General features: G+C 42.3%; 1 protein-coding gene across 1 annotated transcript; it reads right to left on the bottom strand.

Moving 5' to 3' along the window:
* Positions 1–130: 130 nt before the first annotated feature.
* On the bottom strand, positions 131–21,576 carry BDH2 (3-hydroxybutyrate dehydrogenase 2). Its single transcript, XM_054591831.1, has 10 exons — positions 21,472–21,576; positions 18,680–18,759; positions 17,705–17,783; positions 15,933–16,029; positions 14,215–14,323; positions 8,067–8,127; positions 7,344–7,457; positions 3,930–3,988; positions 2,718–2,810; positions 131–467 (listed from the first exon to the last, which is right to left on the bottom strand). The coding sequence occupies exons 2-10, from the start codon at positions 18,749–18,751 to the stop codon at positions 414–416; spliced, it is 738 nt and encodes a 245-aa protein (XP_054447806.1). The 5' UTR covers positions 18,752–18,759; positions 21,472–21,576; the 3' UTR covers positions 131–413.
* Between the last annotated feature and the right edge of the window lie 672 nt (positions 21,577–22,248).

The following is a 22,248-nucleotide window of genomic DNA, read 5'->3' as shown; positions in this document are numbered from 1 at the left end:
TTTATAACGGTGTAAGATTTTAAAATTAGTACCCATATACAAACCAATGCAGTACTATATAAAAATATTTGAATATTCAGAAATAGGGGTAAAATAGAAAGTAATAATACCTTTTCAAAAAAAAACTTCCTTTTTTCTTCATACTGACATTTTATTTTGTATGCTTACAAATTGAGGTTTATTTTTAAAACTATCCATTTGCAGTGAGTTCATCACCTTTTATGTCACCTACAATGATTGTAGAAGAGATTAGAAAGAGATTAAGATATTTAAAGAACCGGAGTTGTGAACAACGACAGGGCTTGTTTTCATTCCTATGCCATTAATAAGAAGGACAGGATGGCGCGTTTTCTTCATAACCAGGTTCACTGAGGACGGGAAGGGCCCGCCTTCCCAGCAAGGAGATCCTGCGATCACAAGCTCCAGCCTCCATCGATGATGACAGGATTCCCTGTCATGTAGGCGGACTGCAGTGGTAAACACAAGAAGACGGAACAATTAACCAGGTTTAACACAGGTTCTGTTTCTTCACTTCTTCTATGACACTTCAAGAGAATTTATGTAACTCTGAATTAAATTTTGGATGATTTAAAACTGCCAAGTGTTCTTTTAGTCTGGCCTCTGGCTAATATTTTAGCACATGTCACATTCCAAGCAAGGTCTTTTAGGTGTTTGGTCTCAGAATTAGAAAATTAAGAAGTGAGGTGACATATGGTCATTCCCTAAATTAGGATAGCATGTAGGCTTAAATGGCACATTTTCATTTTGAAACGCAGAACTATTGTAAACTAGCTGAATTTTATGCCACTAATAAACTTTCTGAATATAATCAAGTGTGTTGGTCATAAAGTGGTCATGTCCATTACCAAACAAAATTTTTTAAAAAAGATATTATAGACAGAGTTGATCAATATACACAAGCAATTCCAGGAACTGACGCACACTAAATGTATTTTAAAAATCTGTATGGCCCTGGCCAGTGGGGCTCAGTTGGTTAGAGCATTGGCCTGTAGACCAAAAAGTCACAGGTTTGGTTCCTAGTCAGGGCACATGCCCAAGTTGCGGGTTCCATCCCCTGTTGGTGGCGTGCATGAGAAGGCGACCAATTGATGTTTCTCTCTCTCTTTCTCCCTTCCTCTCTCTTTAAAAGCAACGGAAAAAAGTCCTAGGGTGAGGATAAAAATTTTTTTAAATACTTTGTATGAAAATTATTATAATCTGTTAAACTATGAAAAAAAATTTATACTTGTTTTAGATACAAATCTGTGCAAAACTAAAGGAGTTAAAACAAACAACTATTTTTTACACAGAAATTTTTTTCATTTTCCAAGGAATTAAAGCTAAAATGATTCCTTGTCGTAGAGGTTTAAAAATCTCTCTTAACTTAAACATGGATAATAAAGATTCAAATTTGTGTTCTTAGTTTTAAATTTAACTGAAGCCTGAGACAATGGAAGAGTGAGGAAGGAAAGACATCATAATAGCACAGAAATTTTAAAAGTTTATTCTATGAAAACTGATCATATAATGTAGATAAACTAGGGCTTTACTAATCACTTTACCAAAAAATGACCCCAACTCTCCCAAGTATTTTTACAAAGCAAGCTGTTGGTTATACTTATGGACTCCTCTGGGCCCTTTTAAAAGCCCAAAGGTCCTTTTGTTGCATATTTCAAGCTCAACATTTCCAAGTATTTGATAACCTAAGCTCTGGATAAACAAGGGCAATTTAGCCAATCAGCTGTATCCTAAAATCAAATAAGCTCTTCTGAAGATATACATTCAGAGAAATCACAAATGCCAATGTATTTGCTTCATTAATAATTTGTCTAACAAGTTCCCCAGCTATTAACAACTCTTGTTAATAGTTCTGAGTAGTAGTAACTGCTTTGTTACTAAAACATTTCAAATCCTGTATTTGTCACATTCACCAACCACCTGGTGTGCACCAGTTTCCTGTAAAGAGGAGATAACTGATTATTAACACACCTCTTCACTCCCACTTCCTTCCTTCCCTTTCATTGTCTCTTTGCATACATTGTAGTTCCCTGATTGTGTAACATTCAAAGACATAAAACAAAGAGGGATGTTCTTGTGCTCTATACCTTAGAAACATAGTTTCTGCTTTTGCACTAGTATACTATTTGAACATACACAATTGCTGTTGAAGAAAAAACTGGTTCCTAAATAGATGCAAAGTGGAAAGACAGAATTAGGAATGTCCTTACATGATGACAACCAAGTGGGAGTTCTAAACAAGGAACCAGTAAAAAAAAAAAAAAAAAATTAAAAACACCAAATGCCAGTTTTGTGTTTCCTAGACACGATTAAATCTAGTGAGCTCTCTCCTCATTTCGTCTGGAACTCATAATTTTGTAGGCTCATTTGTTTGATGTGCCCTGTACCAGGGTTTCCCAAACTGCAATTTTCTGAAAGCAATTGTTTCTTATAAAATTGAGAAATTTTGTTTCACTCAGCTCTTTCATTTGCTACAAGATTTAGTGACATGTAAAGCTGAAGGAGTAAAAGCTGGCAGCTCAGATCAAAGTGGCCTTCTCTGAGCATATTAAATCAGAACGGATCCCTTTGTAGTAACTGCAGCATTTTAGCATATATCTATATATATGCCATAACTCTCTAAGGCAACCTTTTTTGATGAGCAAATAGTGGCCGAATATCCTTAAAATAATGAACTCCTTGGGAGGAGCAGTGCTTACTTCATTGGAAGCCAAATACACACACAGCAGGGCTATTTCTTCAGCAGTTGCAAATCTTCCAGTCTTCTGTCTCTTCAGAAAATCACTCAGTGCCTGTGACCAGAAACCATACCAGACATCAGTGACCTGAGCTGAAGTACGAACTCAGCTGCAATTCCATCGGGGGGTAAAAAGCAAGATGAGTCTACAGAGGTACCACCGGCTTGAAGCCATAATCATGCATGATGCATAATATGTGAGAATATCATTACTATCATTAACTGTGAACTAAGCAGACCAAGCAGGGCTTTGGTGACTGCCTAGCTACTCAAATTATTTTGTTATACTGTGACCTACAGACACTGTGACAGATCAGAAAGTTAATACTAAAGAAGGGGGCTTTTTAAAAGTTGTAGTAAAATATACCTAATGTAAAATTTACCATCTCAACCATTTTTACTATTTTTTTCTTTTTTTAAAATTTATAAATCATGTTTATTCTATTACAGTTGTCTCAATTTTTCCCCCTTTACCCCCCCCCCACCCATCCCACCCCCACCCCTGGCTCTCACAGTCAGTTCCCACTCTGTTGTCCATGTCCATGGGCCATTCATACATGTTCTTTGTCTAGTCCCTTCCCCTTCTTTCCACCATTGTCCTCTTTCCCAATCTCCTCTGGTCACTTTCAGTCTGCTCCATGTTTCTGTGCCTGTACCATCTCAACCATTTTTAAACATTAAAAAAATATCCTCACCTGAGGACATGTTCACTGATTTTAGAGAAAGAAGGGAGAAAGAGAGAGGGGGAGAGAGGGAGAGAAAGAGAGAGAGAGAGAGAGAGAGAGATCGATCAATTACCCCCCCCCCATGCGTCCTCACTGGGGATTGAACCCGCAACGTAGGTATGTACGTTGACTGGGGATGGAACACACAAGCTTTTGGTGCACAGGAGGATGCTCCAAACACCTGAGCCATTTGGCTAGCATTCATCTTAACCATTTTTAAGTGTGCAGTTCAGTAGTGTTAAGTACATTCACACTGTTGTCAAACCAATCTCCAGATCTCTTTTCATCTTGCAAAATCCATTAAACAACAACTCCCCATTCCCACACACTCAGCCCCTGGCAACCGCCGTTCTGCTCTCTGACTGTATGAATTTGTCTGCTCTCTGCTAAGGAAGAGGGTTTTTCTTACCAGAAGATACAGACACATTTAAAAGAGTAGATATACCTACCTCTTCAGGATTTGGTCTGGCTTGTATTCTTTCTTGTAGAGATGGGGTATCAACTGTTCCTAAATCAAAGGGGGAGATTCAGCTTTGTTACTTACTTTAACTGAAAAAAGAAATTGACAATTAAACTTTCTTTCCATATGATATGACAATCAGTGAAATCCATGACTTCCATGACTTCTCCATGACTTCCTCTCCCTGCCTGCCCTTTTATTTAATAGGCTTATAACCTCTTTAATAACATTTCTATGACTTTTTAAAACACAGACTATATTTCTTTGTGATACTAGGCAAAGACTCAGGGTAAATAGCCCAGCATTCCCTATGTGTACAAGTATATACAGGGTCCGGCAAAAGTGGGTGTAATAATTTATAGTTTTAATGTGAACATTTTACCTAAACTGTCATATGGTGTGCTTGAATGAGACATTGTTATGTTACAGAATTAAATGCTTCTGATTTTGTAGTAAAAAGAGGGCGTTATTTGTGCTGGATCCTGTATTTTAGTCACATTACGTTAGCATGATACCTTGTGGATTTTAAGCACTTTTACATGTACTGCCTCAATTAATCCTCACAGTCACCCCGAGATGTAGATACAATTGTCGAAGTCCTTTACCAGGACAGGGATCCAGGCTGCCTGGATGCTCTCAGAACCATTCTTGCTGTCAAGTTCACTCTGGAGATCCCAGGGGACAACTCCATGACTGTCACAGTCCTCCGTAATTTAGGTGGTTCAAAATTTTCCTCCTCATCTTGCCTGTTTTCATTGGTTTCAAATTCCTAGTTTTATCACTGTCTCATGTTTCTCATCAAAAATGTATTTGAAATTCTTTCACTTAAAAAAATGAGTGACACTACAAAGTTTTAAATTCCACCTAGTTCAAGTTCCTACAGAGGAAGTTTCCCAGATTTTTTTGTTCACTTATATAGTCTGTCAGTTCTCGTTAGAGGGCTGTTCTTTATTTCCTGACGGACAGTACTCCAGGGATCACGTGATCTTTCTGAGATCATAATAAATGATTTTACAGTCATATCCTAAGCTGCTTCTTTAGACCATGCTCCCGAGAATGCCACAGATTTTATGTTTCCTTGGAAACCGCTTCTTAATTTTATCCTCATTTGCCATTTCTCTGGAGAGGCTGGGAATTCTTCAAAATCAGCACATTCTGGCTGGTTTTGGTTTAACAGCCCCTTATTAAGCTTCTGTTTCTCCTCACATTTTACTAGAAGTGGGTAGCACTTTCAAGTACACTGGGTGGAAATTGCCTTAGCCAGATCACTCAGTTCACTGGGAGTGTTTTCTATCGTCCATGTTACTGCAGGGAATAGGGTTAATAAACTTTCTGAAACCACGTAACAAGGATTACCTTGTATCAGTTTTCAATAGTATTTCCTCACTTCCCTCATCAATAGCCTCCTTAAAGTACATCGTTTCACCCTGTGCTCAAGGAACCTGAATCTTTCACTTAAAGGATTAAGCAAAAACAAACAAACAAAAAACAACTCATAGATACAGACAACAGCATAGTGATTACCAGAGAGCAAGGAGTGTGGGGGAGGTAGAAGAGGATAAAGGAGGGACAAATGGTGAGGGAAGGAGACTTGACTTGGGGTGGGGAACACATAATGCAATAGACGGGTGATGTGTTATAGAACTGTACACCTGGAACCTATATAACTTTATTTGCTGTGTCCATGGCAGACCGACACACCACGCCGCAGTCTACACAAGTCTGCTGTTGACGCGTTGTGACTGTACAACCCCACTGCCATCCGCGTGCCTAGTCAAGTTTTCTTCGTGACTGGCTCAGTGAGTCATGCTGGTTCCTTGTTCCAGAGAGATAGATAACATATTTTCCAAGCGCCTGAAAGGTCCAGCTGCTAAAACAACCACATTTTCCAAATCATTTTGCCATTTATTCCATTTGGAAAATAGCACCAAAAATAACTGGACTCTGAGTACCACCAGTATGTAAAACTCAGTGAAACTCTCCCCTGTATCACTTTTTTTCTTAGTGTGACCTATGTTTACCTTGCTAGTCCAAGAAATATTAACCAGAATACTTCAACCAGGGAAATCCTGTAGCTTGCAGGGTTTTGGGTAGTTTTCCCTCTTTAACCAGAAAGCTGGTGGTGTTCACCCCAAGAGAGGACCCTGATGGGCAACATCGGCATCTCGGGTGGGGCTTGCCAAATCACAGGCAAACCTCATTTTATTGCGCTTCGCTTGATTGTGTTTCACGCCTGTTGAGTCTTTTACAAATTGACTGCAAGACCCTCCTCCAGCAAAAGGACTGAGTTGCTTACGGCAGCGGTCTGGAACTAAACCCGCAGTGCCTCCGAGGCACGGCTGTACTGTACACACGGTTTTCCCCGTCGACTCCTCCCCTAAATTCTGGCATGCCCTTCAGGTTTTGAAAGGTAACACAGGTAATTGTGAAATTATACCCCTCCCCAGCTCCTCAATACCAGTTGTGAACTACTGAGGGACACTTTGATCCTGGATATGCAAGCAACATTTAATTTCTTTTCAGAGAAGTTAGTAATTGTTCTTAGGCACCTTGTATTCATTTGGGCTGGGTGGAGCCAGGTAAAAGGGCATGTCTACTTCATAGACATACCCACAGTCATTAAGAGAAAGAGAATTTATTCCCAAGAAAGAAGTTATTGAATGCTTTTTAAAAATAAATTGAATGTCCTTTCTACTAATAATGAGTTTTGCTTATCTCCTTCCCTTTATATGAGAGGTCAGCATACTTTTTGGTAAAAAGCCAGATGGGAAACTGTTTTAGCTTTGAGAAGCATTTGGTGCGTTACAACTACTCAACTCTGCCTGGAGCACGAGGGCGGTCCAGGCCAACACAGAGCAGACTGGGTGTGGATGTGCTCTCGTACAACTGTATTTACAAAGCAGGTGGTGGCCAGATTTGGCCTGAAGGTGTTGTTTGCTGACCCCCTTTTATAGCTTGAAGGAAGGTGTTAACTCCACCTTTTAATTTACCGGCCACCCCAGGTGATTTATGTGACTGAGCAGCTCCCTGTTGTCTGGGAGGCTCCTCTTACTTTCTTCCCACTGCCCTGACAGTATGGTCAGCTTTCCCTCCCCCGGCCCCAGGTCATCCCTGCTTGGCTTCCAAGACACCAAGCCTTGGCCAGTGCTGTCTCTTAACCACGTGGTTTGGCAGTGCCCCACGTACCTACGTAACATTAAAGCCTTTGCATCTGTGGCTTATTCCTAACGACTTAGCCTCTCTTTCCTAATTATCTTACTAAGCCTGTGCCCTTTTCTTTGGAAATTTTCCTGATGACAGGGTGCAATAAAACATGGAGTAAACAAGCTGATGCAGATACCTTTCTCAGTGGCAACGGGGGGTCGGCAAGGACAAGGTCACAGCCCTGCAGAGCGGAACTCACCTGGGCACACACAGTTGCACCTGATACCCTGCTGGATGAAGTCTGCAGCCACGGCCTTGGTGAGGCCAATAACGGCCGCCTTGGTTGTGCTGTACACACATCTGTTCACCACTCCTGGGGAGGAAGGGAGGGTTCAACAATGGAAGGAACTAAACAACACAGTCTCCTTTAGAAAGGGAAACAAACAAGTGTCCCAGTAACCATTCAGGATTTTCCCCCTGAATGGGGCCCAGGTCTAGTGTCTCTGTGAAGCATTCCTCATAGCCACAGGCAGCTACCTCCCCAGTGTTGTGAGAGCACTTTGCACAAAGCTGTTATAAGGCTATCACACTGTGGAAGACGTGGGTTTGCCTGACACCCCCTTAGGACTGTGAATTCTTTGGGAGCAGGGGCACTTAGTGGGTGCTCAATACAACCTTTTCTGATTAACTGAATGGGTAAACGTTTCCTTCTCCCTCTTGATTTCCTTCTTCCCTTTCTTGATTTTCACTCCCATTTTCATTAGAAGAAATAAAAGGAGGGCAAAGCAAAAAAACCCTTTTATTTAATTTTATGACAGGTTCACATCTAAGGCAAAAGGACTAGTAGTTAAGGAACTTAATACCAATTTTTAAGAAGTGGTTTTGGAGGCCGGTGTTGGGTTTGTGATTTGTGCTGCGCTTGCTCCCTTAGCGCGGGCGGGTGTACGGAGGTGTGCATGGTGGCCCGGGGCCACAGGCCTACCTTTGATGCTGGAAGCCACAGAGGACATGTTGATAATGTTGCCAGATTTCTGAGCAAGCATCTGCCAAAAGAAAACAAATTTTTAAAGAATACCAGTCTGCAGGCTAAAAATACCACCTCTTTTAAAGATCTCCATTTACTTAGGGTTTGCAGAACCATCTTGTTAGCCATTGACACTAAGTGCTGGTAGGCAGTCCTAACGGCGGGTCTCACCCCATCATTGCTGGGAACTGATGGCTCGTGCTGCGGTCTCTGGCAGGAACGGTTCACGGGGAGCTTACCACCTTCCTCTGGCATAAGAGCATCAGCAAGACCGAGAATGAACTGTGAGCTAAATGGAAAGCAAATGAACGGTAATCCTTACTGTATGTTCCTGATGTTAGAAAACTCTCACCTTTATTCAAAGGTAAATGACACAGTCCCTGCCTGGAGACAGCTGCCAGTCTGACTGGAGTGGCTGATTTAACCAGCATTCAGCGACAGCAGAGACCTTCACAGAAAAGAGGGTAGTGGTGGGAAGGGACCACCAATCCAGGATGTGGGACGCCCCGCACAGGCTCTCGAGGAGGAAATACATGGGTTGATTTTTGAAAACTAGAGTGTTAGTCAGAAAAGTAAAAAGAGAAGGGTGTTTGAAGGAGAGAGAAACCTAAAGGGCTCTTTGGAGGAACTGGGAGGCAGGGACGGGTCTGGCTGGAGCACAGCGTGTGGGAGGAATGAAGCTGCCGAGGCCAACCGGGCTGAAGGCGGCTATCAGGGCTTGGCCCGAAGGCAATGCAGTGGTGAGAAGAAAGGGTTTAACACAAGGGAAGAGGGGTATGTCCAGATTTGGGGTTGAAAGATGACTCTGGTGTCCTGCAGAGGAGACTCCTGGAAGCCAAGGTAGTCATTTAGGAAGGAGGTGATAAAAGCAGAAGCAGAAATGTCTGTGGATAACAGAGGAGGAGGTAGTTGAGGTGGCAAGGGCAGGACTTGGTAAATGGTTCCGTGCAGCCTCCCCCAATGAGAGCAGCGTTTACTAAGGACACCCCCTTCGGAATCCTTCCACTAAAGTGTAATCTTATGAAAGAAGCGTCTGTGGCTGGTTTGTTCTTCTACACAAGGTACACAGTAGGTGGTCAATTGTTGCACTGCGCAGTGGCTAGACGGGGCGCACCACTGCGGGGAAGCACCACAGAGAGCACGGTGCTCCTTGAACCTGAGGGAAGCCGGCCGGGGCCAGCTGAGGTGGGAGCAGGGCTCTGAATCCCACAGAGCCCGTCCTGGGGTTGCCACGGATGAGGGGGACAAATTGTCGCAAACACCTTCCTGTTTGCCGGGAGAGCAGATGGGGCACTGTCTCTTACCAGAGAAGGCCGTGACACATCTCTCTAGTGGGGAAGCCCCGTCACCCTTTGTTCCAAGGCTTTTATTGAAAATCTTATCGGTGGGGCTAGGTAACAGGAATGCATACATTATCTCATTACATTAGTATGTTAAATTTCACAGAATATATATGCTTTTAAGAAAACAAGTGACAGGAATACACTGATTTACATGGGTCTGAGAGGAGACTAATATAAACAAAAGAGAATGAAGATAAGGGCAGGCACCTTAATGATAAAGGGTAAGGGGTGTAAATAATGTGAAGGTCCTTCATAGCATGAGCTGGCCAGAGACTTGAGGGAAGAACAAAGCACACTTTAAAGAATTTACTTTTAGGCCTGATTTCCCTGGCAACCACCAGACCTGATTTACAGCTGACTCTTGCACTGTTTCAAGCCTGAGCCAGGCTGGGGGAGGGAGCCACCAAGAGATAAGAAGACTGCTTTTTGGCTGCAGTGAGGACTCCAGCTGTGTCCAAACCAAGCTGAGAGGTGTGGGGGCCTTTTTGCCCCTTCTCCGTGTCCTCCAATTTCTTGCCTGCTGCCTATATCGGTCGATGTCTGGCTTAGGTTGGCCCTCCCCCCGAGGGGTCTTACCCGTCATTGACAGGGACCATCACAGAGCAAAGCAGACAGGCAGGGTCTATGCCCCTGTCAGGGGCGGACAGGCCATGTCTCCTCAGGAGCCTGTTTCTCCAAGGCCTCCTGATTATTTCCAGCCTTGAGGCCCTCCAGCCTGTTGTCAGGGTTATAGATCCTGAAACCAGGCAGGGCATTTCCCAACATTCAATGCATTTTGATGACTCAAAATAAAGTGCGGATTGCTGAATCCTGGCCTTCACCAAAGGGAATATGTAATAAAATAACTGCTATGAGTTAAAAAGTTTTCAAATGAACTTTATACGTTATTAATTTGACTGATCTTCCAGTTTTGGAATGGTTTTCTGTCTGTCTATCCTTGAACAAACATTTCCTACAAGAGTTCCTATGTTTTGACCATCTGATATTTCAGATCTGCCTAGGCTCCAATCCTGGTTTCCTCTGGAAAGTTCCAGCCTGGTATATGTGCCCCATGGTTAGTGGACACAGCAGATCCCAGACAATTAGGTCTGGAAGGGACTGTGTAGTCTATCGCTCTCATTAAAAAAAAAAAAAGAAAAAAAAAAAGAAAAAGGTTTTCCTGATAAGTGCTGTTGATTACACGGCAAATTAGGGGCAGAGGTCAGGCCGTACCTAAGGTCTTCTGAGGACAGGGTCAGAATGTATGTTTTCAAGATAATACATGTATGTGTAATGGCAGGGGTACCCCTGAATGTTTTGGGGGAGAAGCAAGAGGTGGGGAGGATTCTTGTCTCATGGGCACTAATCACTGAAATCAGAGGCCGGGAAAATGACCAGAAAGAACCAGGGGAGATGGTTCAATCTGAAGAGTTCAAATTAGGAGAAATGAAAGACCCAATGAAAGAACAGAAGAAAAAACTATGTTCTATATAATGAAAATCAGGCGAAAAGCTTCTAAAAGAAGTCTCAACAAAACAAAAGCTTTCAGACAAAGAGGTGAGGGTCTGGGGAAGGTGGATGATTGGATGGATCCATGGGTGAGGTCACGAGATTGTTTCCTTAAGGTATTCTTCTTACTTCCTACTTGGATACATAGCTACTAATTGAACCTAAAAACAGATTCTAAAGCAACCCTAAGGCATTGAGCTAGGTGGACTAACAGGACACATGGAGAGGCTGAAGTGACCCAACGAAGTCAAGAAAAATTGCAGGGGAGAAAATACTTATCCCAACTTGTTGTCTATATAATTAAGAATATAACCATGAAATGGGGTCCTTGTAAAATCAAAAAACAAACAAACAAACAAACAAAACCCCCCTGAACAGTTAATATAGCACAATGGTGTTGAAAACCAAGCCTTAAAATTATTATCAAATTTAGCAAATAGCATAACCCATTTTTATTTATTTTATTATTGTTTTATTGAACTGTCATTGTCTTATATAACCCATTTTTAATACATATAGAATACATTCAGCGCTATTTAATATATAAAGATGGGCTATTAAGTAAGCTTACTCTTACTCTCTAATCTTTTGAAATGCAATCAGTTGAACAAAACTTTAGATGGTGGTGCTGCCCCCTGTCACCTGTCCTATCCATCCAACCCAGGTCTCTCTGCTGATTCTGGAGCCCATGGTCCTTGCCTCCTTCCACTCTGCCTTCTCAGCCAGCTCAGTACCTGCGATCATTGTATGGACGGTCTCCCTGGCTCCCCATGCGGTAGCCCTCTCCGGCAAGGACAACTGTAAAATGAAATGTCTGGTACATACTAATACTATAATACATAGAATGGATGTCCCAGAAACTCAGGCCGGGGGCTAGAAAGCTCTCTAAAGATTCCTTCTAGCTTTATCCTACTCTGACCCAGCCCTTCTGTTCCCATTGACTAGAGCTCAGCTCCTAAACTAGGCAGACGTTGGCTTCTGGGTCTTCAGTGATTCCACGCCTGACCTCCAACTGGATTGACAGCCTAGATTTGTATATTCATTCAACAAATGTTTTCTAAGCATCTCTATGTGCTGGGAGCCTTCTAAGATACAGCAAAGGGTTAAAAATCCCACATATCCAAGACCTACCCGAATTATTGCCATAATAGATTTCTTCTTCCATTCCATAGCGGACCTTGGATTGTGCATTGATCTTTACTTAAAGTATTTTCAACGTGTTCTCTTCCTTTTGACTGATCTTCTGGTTTTGGAATGGTTTTCTGTCTGTCTATCCTTGAACAAACATTTCCTACAAGAGTTCCTATGTTTTGACCATCTGGTATTTCAGATCTGCCTAGGCTCCAATCCTGGTTTCCTCTGGAAAGTTCCAGCCTGGTATATGTGCCCCATGGTTAGTGGACACAGCAGATCCCAGACAGTTAGGTCTGGAAGGGACTGTGTAGTCTATCACACTCATAAAAAAAAAAAAAAAGATATACATGATAAGAGGGCACAAGTGCTGTTGATTACATGGCAAATTAGGGGCAGAGGTCAGGCCATACCTAAGGTCTTCTGAGGACAGGGTCAGATTGAACAAGTGGCACTGACTCCTGATTCCCCATGCCAGTCATTAATATCTCGTGGGATTCATTTTTCTTAAACAAATGACTGTTATTGGCCCATATGGATTATTGTTAAGATTCTTTAAATCATAGACAAACTCATTAGTTTACAAGTTACTGTTTGATATTTTAAGTTAACACTTACATACATATTTATATTTCAGCTTCACTGTACCCTCACCTGCTTCCTTCACTGATATTTGTCAAGCTTTCCAGACAGTGGGCTGGTCTTACACACGAGTCCCATGCAGGTCCAACAGTGACTTTCCTACCTTACCATCGCCTCCTAGGCTTCCCCTCTTACTATCGCCTCGGCTTCTCTCCCATATCCAACGTTAAGGATCAGGCTTCAAAAAATACAATCAAGTTCCGAATAACATGGATTCTCATGAACTCCAAATGAGCAAAACAGGCAATTTACATATTTTTTAAAAATTTGCTAGTTCAACATTTCATGGATTCAACCAAAGATCCTGTCTAGGCACTTAACAAGTAAATTAAAAAAAATTCCTTTGTTACTAAGTTAGTTTTTCTAATTTTGTTTTTATCATTCATCTGGATCCTTCTTGACACCAGGTTGAACGTTCAGTGCAAAGCACCAGCCTCACCTTGCAAAGCACCAAGCTCTCTTTACCCTGGGCTGGGCAGCCTGCAGTGTGCTCATTATCCAATCCGGCTGGGAGGGAGAGAATGGCTCTCCTGTGTTTCACTAGGGTTCAGCTTACAATCCTGAATTGAGCAGGCTCTGTACTCAGTCAGTCCTTTCCACTGTCTGAGCCTCTGCTGCCCCTACTATTGGCTTATAAGCTCAATCAAAGTCAATGCCTCCTTTCCCCAGAGCACCTGTGGTGCTTTCTATCAAAAGGTACGTAATGATGGTAAAATAAAATGAAAAATATTGATGCGTTGTGAAGGCTGGAGAATTCAAGGGTAGCAGACTAAGGAGAAATGCTGTCTCTATAGCACACACTGTGTCTTCTCTCTCCAGTACCCCTGCAAGCTTAGCCCAAAACAGGAGTGTTGGGAGAAATCTCAGGGTACAGAAAAGCAACAGGGTACATCGCCCTTGAGGGTGTGTGCCTAGACACTGAAATTCAAGAAGGGGCACAAATTCCAGGGTTCAAATCTTGGCCCTAACCACGTGCTGGTTATATGACCTCGGCAAGTTACACAGCCTCCTATCTGATCTTGCGCAGCGTGGATGTGGTAGGGCGGTGCCTGCCCCGTGAGGGGGCGCTGGCCCTGGCCTCTGTGCTGCCCCTCTTCCAGGAGTCTGCTCCCCAGACACCCAGGTGGAGCAGCTGATATCCTAGCTTCTTCTTCTTCATAGTACTAATAACCACCCACGATATATGATTACTTGAATACATATTATTCTGCCACATCCCTCAATAAAAGGGGCCTCCCTTACAGGGGGACTTTGCCTTGTTCTCTGCTGCACCTAGAATGGAGCCTGGCATGTAGAAGGAGCTTAACATTCCTTGAATGGATGAACTGCAAGGATCAGTGAGTTAATTTATATTAAATGCCTTGATATAAATGTTCAGTACAGGTTAGTCATTATGTCAGCTGTTATCACTCTTCGGCACACGTGGGGATCATTTCTAGGTGTCCCACTAAGGACACCTAAGTATCCCATGGGGCTCATCCTAGTGGTGGTGGCTGTCTTACTTTGGGAAGAAACGCCTTGATCATCAGGTACATGCTGCGGACATTGAGATTCATTGAGAAGTCCCAGTCCTTCTCCTCGCAGTCCAGGATGGTTCCATGGTGGACAAAGCTGGAGCAATGAGTAAACAATGGGGAAAATGATCACTTAAAAATATGTCTATTCAATTTCCTTATCATTTTTATTATCATTTATTGACTTAGACCATTGTCTCATCCCTCACCAAGATTTTTAACAATTCAGACATTAAGTATCACTTAGTACATTTGTAAGTATCCCAATAACCTAAGCTAAATAAATTTATTTAAAAACAGTATCCTTCTTTTAAAAGAGGAAGGTGAGAGTTTGGGGTCACCAAACATAAGCTCTATACCAACTGCACAGGAAACACTGAAAACAAACTTAAATGAGAACAGCACACCTGTTCTCTTATTTCAGGGACATCAGCGCCCCCAGGTGGCACAGGCTTAACATTCTCGACGGAAATGAAGATTGCAGGGAAAAACACCACCTCGGGGTAGCAAAATAACATTGCTACTGTACCCTTCTAAAATATGGAGTAAACAGAGCAAAACAACACAAATACCTTTATATAAACTCCCTACTTCCTTCAGGAAGCTTTCTAAAAACTGAAGTCCTAAGTGATTTCACTGTCCCCTGCACTAAAATTATGTAATTAATGATACACTATTGTTGGTTGTTACTATACTTTCAATTCAATCGAATGACAGAAAGAACCACAGTCTCTGTTTCTATACCCTTTACTTAGCTGAAAATTTAATAAATGCTCAAAAATGAATTTTTCTAGCTCATTTTGCAAGGCTCTGCATATACTTATATGAGGGATGAGCAGGTTGTTTACAAAATAGATCATCACAAAATGTTGCTTTAATTCCCATACATTATCACATGATAAACTGGCTAGATTGAGGTCTCCTCCTGCCCTCTGGATCTGAAACATGGCTGGGAAGAAACACAAATATACATTAGAAGGCTCTAGGATTTTTCTATCAACCCAGCAGTACAAATACAACACTACATAAGAAAAGTGGGCTTAGCTCTTATGCAAGCCTCAACTGTACTCTTCGCTGCTGTCACGCCTGAGAGGGGACAATATTAGCAGTCACTGCATCTATGTGTAGCTGCTCCAATTCCAGTCTCATCACTCACATTTGCTACCATCCTAAGAGGTTTAACGGAACCATCCCTTTTGTGCTGCATATAAAGGTACAATACGAAACTTCTTCTTGCTGGGATTCATTGTCCCAATGAGAAACATCGAGCTTGAAGGACTTGTTAGAACGTTTTATCGAAAAATTGGGAACCTTTGCATTTCAAGAAACTAAATACTTGGCTTATAATAAATATACTTAGTTTTAAAGACATTCTGGAAGACAGTTTTTCACTTTATTTTATAAGTCCTAGTGGAACATCAGTGACAAGTCCGTTGGTGTGAGCCTGTCACCAGCCTTAAGAAGATCAATACCTTTCGATTAGGACCAGCTGTCTTGGGCAGACCTGAACCGCCTTCAGGCCCCAAACACACATCACTTCTACCGCTGTCTTACTTGCAGTAAAAATTCTGTCCCAAATCAAGCCGTGTTTCCCAAGGACTATATTATAGTTCATGATGAATAATTTGGCCATACTACAAAAATTCTTTTAATAAAAGTCAGAAAACTTTATGTAAGGAGAGTGAAATAAAAAAGTTCTGAATTACCCAGCAACATTAAAGAGAACATCAAGTCTCTCGACTTCTTTGGCAAACTGATCAATTTGTTTCTTCTTTGTGACATCGAGGGCCCGAGTTTGAATACCTGAAAATTAAAACAAAAGGCACTATTTCCCTATACCCAGAAAAAACATCTAGCCTTGGAGATTTAGCTGTTTCAGGGTGTGGAGACTGTGGGGGTTGACCTGTTGGCCTCATAGGATTGCTGATCATTAGTAGTCTCAAGAATCTCATTAGTAAAAATCTTAAAATCCTCCCCACTGGACCTTCCAGTAACATACCTGTTTCTCTTCCGTTCTCTCCATTCTCTGAATTCATTAATAAATGTCTCTTCTGAGTAAAGACTTTACAGTGAAGAAAGAATGATCTAGACTAGATGCTTCTCAGTAAGCAAGCAGTAGCAACTGAGCGTGGACTATTTCAGCTCATTCTTTCCCCCAGTGGTTGAGTCTCTAGTCCAGAAATTCTGAATTCTGTCTGTGTGGGCAAGGGCAGGGTGGTGGGAAAGAGATGGTTTCTATTTGTGAGCTTTACTTTTATGTCAATCCTATTATTTATTGACATGACTCTGTTGATACAAAGGTCTCATCATGTATTTCTGGCCCAAAACGCAGGAAGAAATGAGGCCAGAAGAAGCGATGAAACGCCTAAGGCCTTGAAAGATCGGGCCCGGGGGCTGGGAGAGGCACACTACACCAGTGACTAGAAAAATCCAGCATTCTCTAATGAGGACAGCACTCAATATTTTTGTGTTTTTTAAAACATATGTGGTCTATTATTCTCTTTTGGTTATAAGGGCAAAAACATACAAAAAAACAAAGAAAGGGAAGACTGGAGTTGAGTATCAGGAAGGCTCCTTTCCCCTTTGTGCTTTTCCAGCATAATAGCTCTACTGTGAGCTGTAGGAATGATAATAACATAGTCTAATTCAGTGGACTTATTTGTGTTCGATCATGTAAACTTTTTTGTTCTGAGGAACAGCTACTTTTTGAATGAGTTTTCTGTTCTGATTTCTTTCAGGGTAACTCTGATTGAAGTTATTTGATGTTGGAGAGGGGTTCAGAGGTGCAGTACGGGGTGACAAGCACATAAATACTTTGAGTAATCTCTCTGGGTTTCGAGTTATGACATGTGATTTTAGGGCAGAGCTGTCTCCCCTGTAGTAACCACGAGCCAGATGTGGCTCTTGAGCACGGCAGGTAGTCTGAACTGAAATGTGCTGCAAATGTGAACTACATGCGGATGGCGAAGATTTAGTATGGAAAAAAAGAATGTAAACTATTCCATTAATAATTTTAGATTGAGTATATTGAGTTAAATAAGTATATGTTTAAATGAATTTTTACCTGTTTCCTTTTCCTTTTTAAATGTAGCCACTAGAAAATTTAAAATAACATATGTGTCTCACATTGGGTTGCTACTGGACGCAATGCTATTAGAAAAGGAGAACACAGAAGCAAAAAGTTGTTACAATAAGTTAACAGCTGTTAAACTGTCACATAAAATTTTCTTATTATTTACTGAATCCTTTACCATGTTGGATAATTTAAACATTATCTAAAATTTTGTTTATACCTTTAAATATGCAGATTTTTGTCTGTAGGTTTACAGAATGTAAATTTGATTACCAGAGAGTCAGCTCTAAAAAGGAGGCCAGTGGGGCTGAGCAGCTAAGGACTTCTCTGTCAGGACCTGAGCACGGTCACTTTACAATACCATGTAGTCTCCGAATCCCAAGTTCAAGTGGCTGAGTTGCTTACCCGGGTACTTTTCCAGTTCCTGCAGTTTGGACTCATTGATATCTGTGGCTATGACTTTGGCACCTTCTCTTGCAAAAGCCTGGTAGACACAATACACAAATAAATGCTTTGTCTACTTGGTTAAACTGCTCTCATGAATAGAAAGTCATTCAGCCTTTTCCCTTTTATCTTATTTTCATTGCTTTTTGTCCCCTCCTACAAAATAAGTGGAATTTCAAACTAACTAGTCTCACCTCACCTTCCCATTGTTATTTTTATCATTAATTAGAACAACACGAAACATACTGTGCTTGTCATCTGAATTTGTCCCCTTAAGTAATATAAAATAAATGTGTTTAAAAAAAAACAAACTAGGGTTCTGTTGTTGACACCTCTCAAAATACTATTCTGTGATTTGATAGCCTATCTTCCATTTCTGAGCAGGTTCTTATTATATTCCATTTCTTATTATGTTCCAAATAATACGAGGTAAATGGGTTATTCCAATACTTTTCCTCCTGAAAGTATACTACTGTTTTCATAAATGTCAAGCCATATCCTGTCATTATGCTGAAAGGGCACAATATTAGCTCAGATGCGGGGTATAATGTGCGAGAAGTTGATTAAATGAGAAGGCGAAGGTAACTCCACAACTTTAGCTCTGAAGTCCTTTAACTGAACTGACGTAACTTCAGAAAGGTATGCACTCCTGTAAGGCCCCTGCAGTAAATTCATTATGGTGCAAACAAGCTGAGACGAGAAGTAAGTTTCTCAGAATCAGAGGTTATCTGTAATGCCACATAACAAACATGTGACGTATTCATTCCTTCATCTGCCTGGGGTCAGGAGTGGCGATTTTTTATTTTTGTAACTTTAGACAACAGAAGCACAAAAGTAAAAAAAAAAAAAAGTAGAGTAGAATTAGCCAACCATGGAATCTGTCCACATACTTCAACCCTTCGACAGGCAGCGCGTAAACAAGAGAAGGTAACTTACTAAGGCAGCTGCTCGGCCGATCCCCTGAGCGGCTGCTGTGAGGATGATGACTTTCCCATCAAGTCGCCCCATAATGGCACCTGTGGTTTAATCCAAAATCAGGTTTATTTCATGGCTTACACGGCGGCGCATGGTCCTGTGCCAGCAGTATCATCCAGAATGAATGGTTCAATGTACACCTTTAAGAGCCTAAAGAGAGCACCTCTGTACAGACGGCCCCATCATCTGAATGTTTTCTCTAGATGCCCAGATTTGTATATAAAAAACATTTAGTACAACCCACAGAAGTGATAACTGAGGTAGACATTGGACTAGAACCTACCTTTCATTTCTTTAGGGCTTGGACAAGGCCTAGATGCTGGTCCAGCAGGAGAGGGGGCCTTCCCCTCCCTGCTGCCACCATCCCCCCTGCTGCCCTGGACACCACCGTGGCTGTGGCTGTGTGCGTGTGTGTGCCCTTACTATGCAGGCGCTTCTTGCATTCTCCCCTGTAAACTTTGGTCAGGGTTTGCGCTGTCAATTGTCTATAGTTTCTCCTCTTCCCTCGGAAAGATGTCATGACTGGCCTCGGGGGCTCACTGAACAGAAGAGCTGGAAAATCTAGTCATGTCCAATAGGCTGATTTTACAGAGGAAAGTGGCCTGGCCCGCTCAAAGTCACGGAGTTGGGCAACAGCAGAGCCGGCTGACCTCAGGCCTCCTGGCTCTTTTGCTATGTGAACTGTCCACCCCACAAGGCTGCCGATCCTCTTTTAAAGTTTAAGCCAGCAGCAGTGACACTTTAATGGACACAATCAGTAATTTTTAACAGGGAGAACTGAAAAATTCTGACATAGGGGAAGGAGAATGCGCTTGAGATATTTGGCCAGTGCTTGGATTATAGGTTTTATGGTGAGAGGAATGGCTAGTGATGAGGCTGGGGGTGGTAGAGAGTCAAATGGTGATTAAATGACACTGTCTTCAGGGAACCAGGTTCCTCCTCTCACCCTGCTGTCTTTAATGTGCGCTTCTGACCTCGCACCAAGTCATAGAACGGCCGCGCTGCTAGGTCCCAATGCATCATATAGGCATTCCAGGCAAAAAACGGGGGTTGGTGGTGAGTTAGGTGGGTGTTGAGTGAACCAACTTAAATAGTGTATGCACAACTAACATAAACAATCATTCTGCTCAATTACCTGCTTGATAAAATACACGTAACTAGTTAGTCTTGTAGAGAGGGCTCACATGATCTAGTCCTTTCTTTTTGAACTTATCTCTGTTCTCTTCAGCCCTACCCGACTTTTTGCTGTACTCACTGGGTGCTTCCGTTCCAAGCCTCTACATTAAGAGGTGCTAGCTCCTCCTGTGGGCAATAGGCACTGAACGATGTATAGAAGAGTGTGGCAGGGTCAGACGCGTACTTTAGAAAGATCCCTGTGGAGAACAGACCTGGGCAGCGGGAGGAGGTGGTTGATGAGACTCAGCCTGGTCACCAATGCCCTAACTTCAAAGTGATTATGGGCTTTGCCCAGGGTTTCCCAGCTATAATTCAAACCCCGGCCTGAGTGCAGGTTCAAGGGAAGGCCTGGTTCGGCTGTTCTCCTCTGGACCTTGCGTGCCCAGCAGACCCCATGTCAGGCCAGGACCCTGAGCCTCCTGGACCCAGGTATCAGTAGCTGACGACTAGGCCGCCCGTGCTCTGAAACCCGTGCCGAGTCAGCGCTGAAGCCACCTTCCCATGGCTCAGTGCCTGACGGTGGTACCAACACGAAGGCAGACCCATTTCTAGTACACACAAGGCTCCTCACACTGGCCTTGGTGACCCCTCTGCCAAGGCTGCCACCCAGCCTGGCATCTCGGCCCCCTCCCCGCTGGTGCCGGCCCTTCCAGCCTCACCTAGTTCCCCCCTCATGTTCTCTCACATCACCATTTCCCTGAATAACATCCGTGCCTGTTCTCTGATTAAATCCACATTAGTAATGCGGTGGAGAAGCTGAGCTTTTAGGGTGCCTGACCTCGGATGCAATGAGTCTGCACTGTTGTTGTTTTCTTCTTACACAAGTGATACATTTTCAGTTTAAACATGAAAAGAAGAGATATATTCATTATATACTTTAGAAAGTAAGAGATTCCAATAGTCTTTACCCTCCTACAAACCTGAGCATGGCATATTTAAAAGCTGTTTACACTATTGTCATTAGTGACTTTGGGCACATGGCACTGTGAAGGCACAACCGAAGGCTTCCCTTTGACACCCTGAGAAGCACTTACCACACAACTATTTTGAAGCACAGAGCGGCCGTTCTACTCACTCTCAGAACCTTTCCCTAGCTGCCCTCCCTGTCTTTCTGTGACCAGGTTTTGGAGTCAAAGCCTTGTTATTAGATAAAATTGCACACTATCAAACTGAAATGGATTTATTTGGGAAAATGGGTGCAAACATGGCCTGAAATGGAAAAGTGAGGCAACTTTCAATACATTCAATGTGGAAACCACACATGATGACTTTCTTGCTCTAAATACTGGGGTAAAAATGTTAATTTCTGACTGAGACACAAACAGAGAATTTTCAGGGACTCTATCCTCATGAACCAGGAAGAAAAATGTTCACATAAGACACTGTAAAATTCTCTCTTCTTTGGCTATTTGAAAAGCTTACTAATATATTAGAGTTTCAATCTCGTTAGAAACCCACCCTTATAACTGCTAAAATTAATCCTGAAAAAGATAATGTGCAGAACAAAGCAACATCTAAAAATTCAACCTCCTATTTTTCAGTCCAAAGTTTCATTAAAATACTTCAGGAAATCTTACTTTAGAGCAGCAAATGGATGCCGTCCTCCCGATCACCCAGCCAGCAACAAACTTGAGAACTTTGTGCAGAAGAAAGTCAGGCGCTTAACAGTGCATGCTGGGATTCGTAGTTCATGTTCCTTCAGTTTTTAAGAGGAGTCTCAAATCTATATACTGTATGTGTGTACGTGCTGCCATCTAGTGGAGCTCAGGTAGAACTGTTAAGTCAAAGTACAATAGAAGGTGAAAAGTGGAAAAGCATCTTAACAGCTTACTTAGAATGTGAAAATCATTTCCTTCACTTTAACCCTCCTTAGTCCTTGTCATTTGTTTGTACCTACTATGTGCTGTGCTGGAATACTCAAGATTGAATGAGCCAGAAACTGACTGTGGAAGACAGCAGAACAACGAAATAGAGGGAACCCAGGTCATCGAAGATACTGGAGCCTTCCTTCCTGGCCTTTGACCTAGATTGTTTTGAGGGAAATAAAAATTCTCCCGTGTTTAAGGTACATTTGTGGTTATTTTGTCATGCTCAGTCTACTCTAACACTGATACATGTGTAGCGGCAGAAGGCAGCCATCCTGACTACAATGCGGGGGCTGGGCTGGGGAACGTCAGTGTAAGTACACGTAGGATGAGAAAAAAATCAAGGTCGGCAACAGAGAACAGAAACCAGATTGAAAAGAAAGCACTAGATAACGTGAACCTTCTATGCTAGGCTTAATAACTCGCATTTTATTGGGCACGTAATTGGGCAGAGTGATTGAGTAGCTTATTTGTGTATGTAGTACTTAA

The sequence above is a fragment of the Pteronotus mesoamericanus genome, unplaced genomic scaffold (assembly GCF_021234165.1).
Source record: "Pteronotus mesoamericanus isolate MK-2021 breed Mesoamerican mustached bat unplaced genomic scaffold, CSHL_Meso_final scaffold_232, whole genome shotgun sequence".
NCBI classification, from domain to species: Eukaryota; Metazoa; Chordata; class Mammalia; order Chiroptera; family Mormoopidae; genus Pteronotus; species Pteronotus mesoamericanus.
The sequence above is the reverse complement of the archived record's forward strand: the minus strand, read 5'-3'. Positions and strand labels throughout refer to the sequence as shown.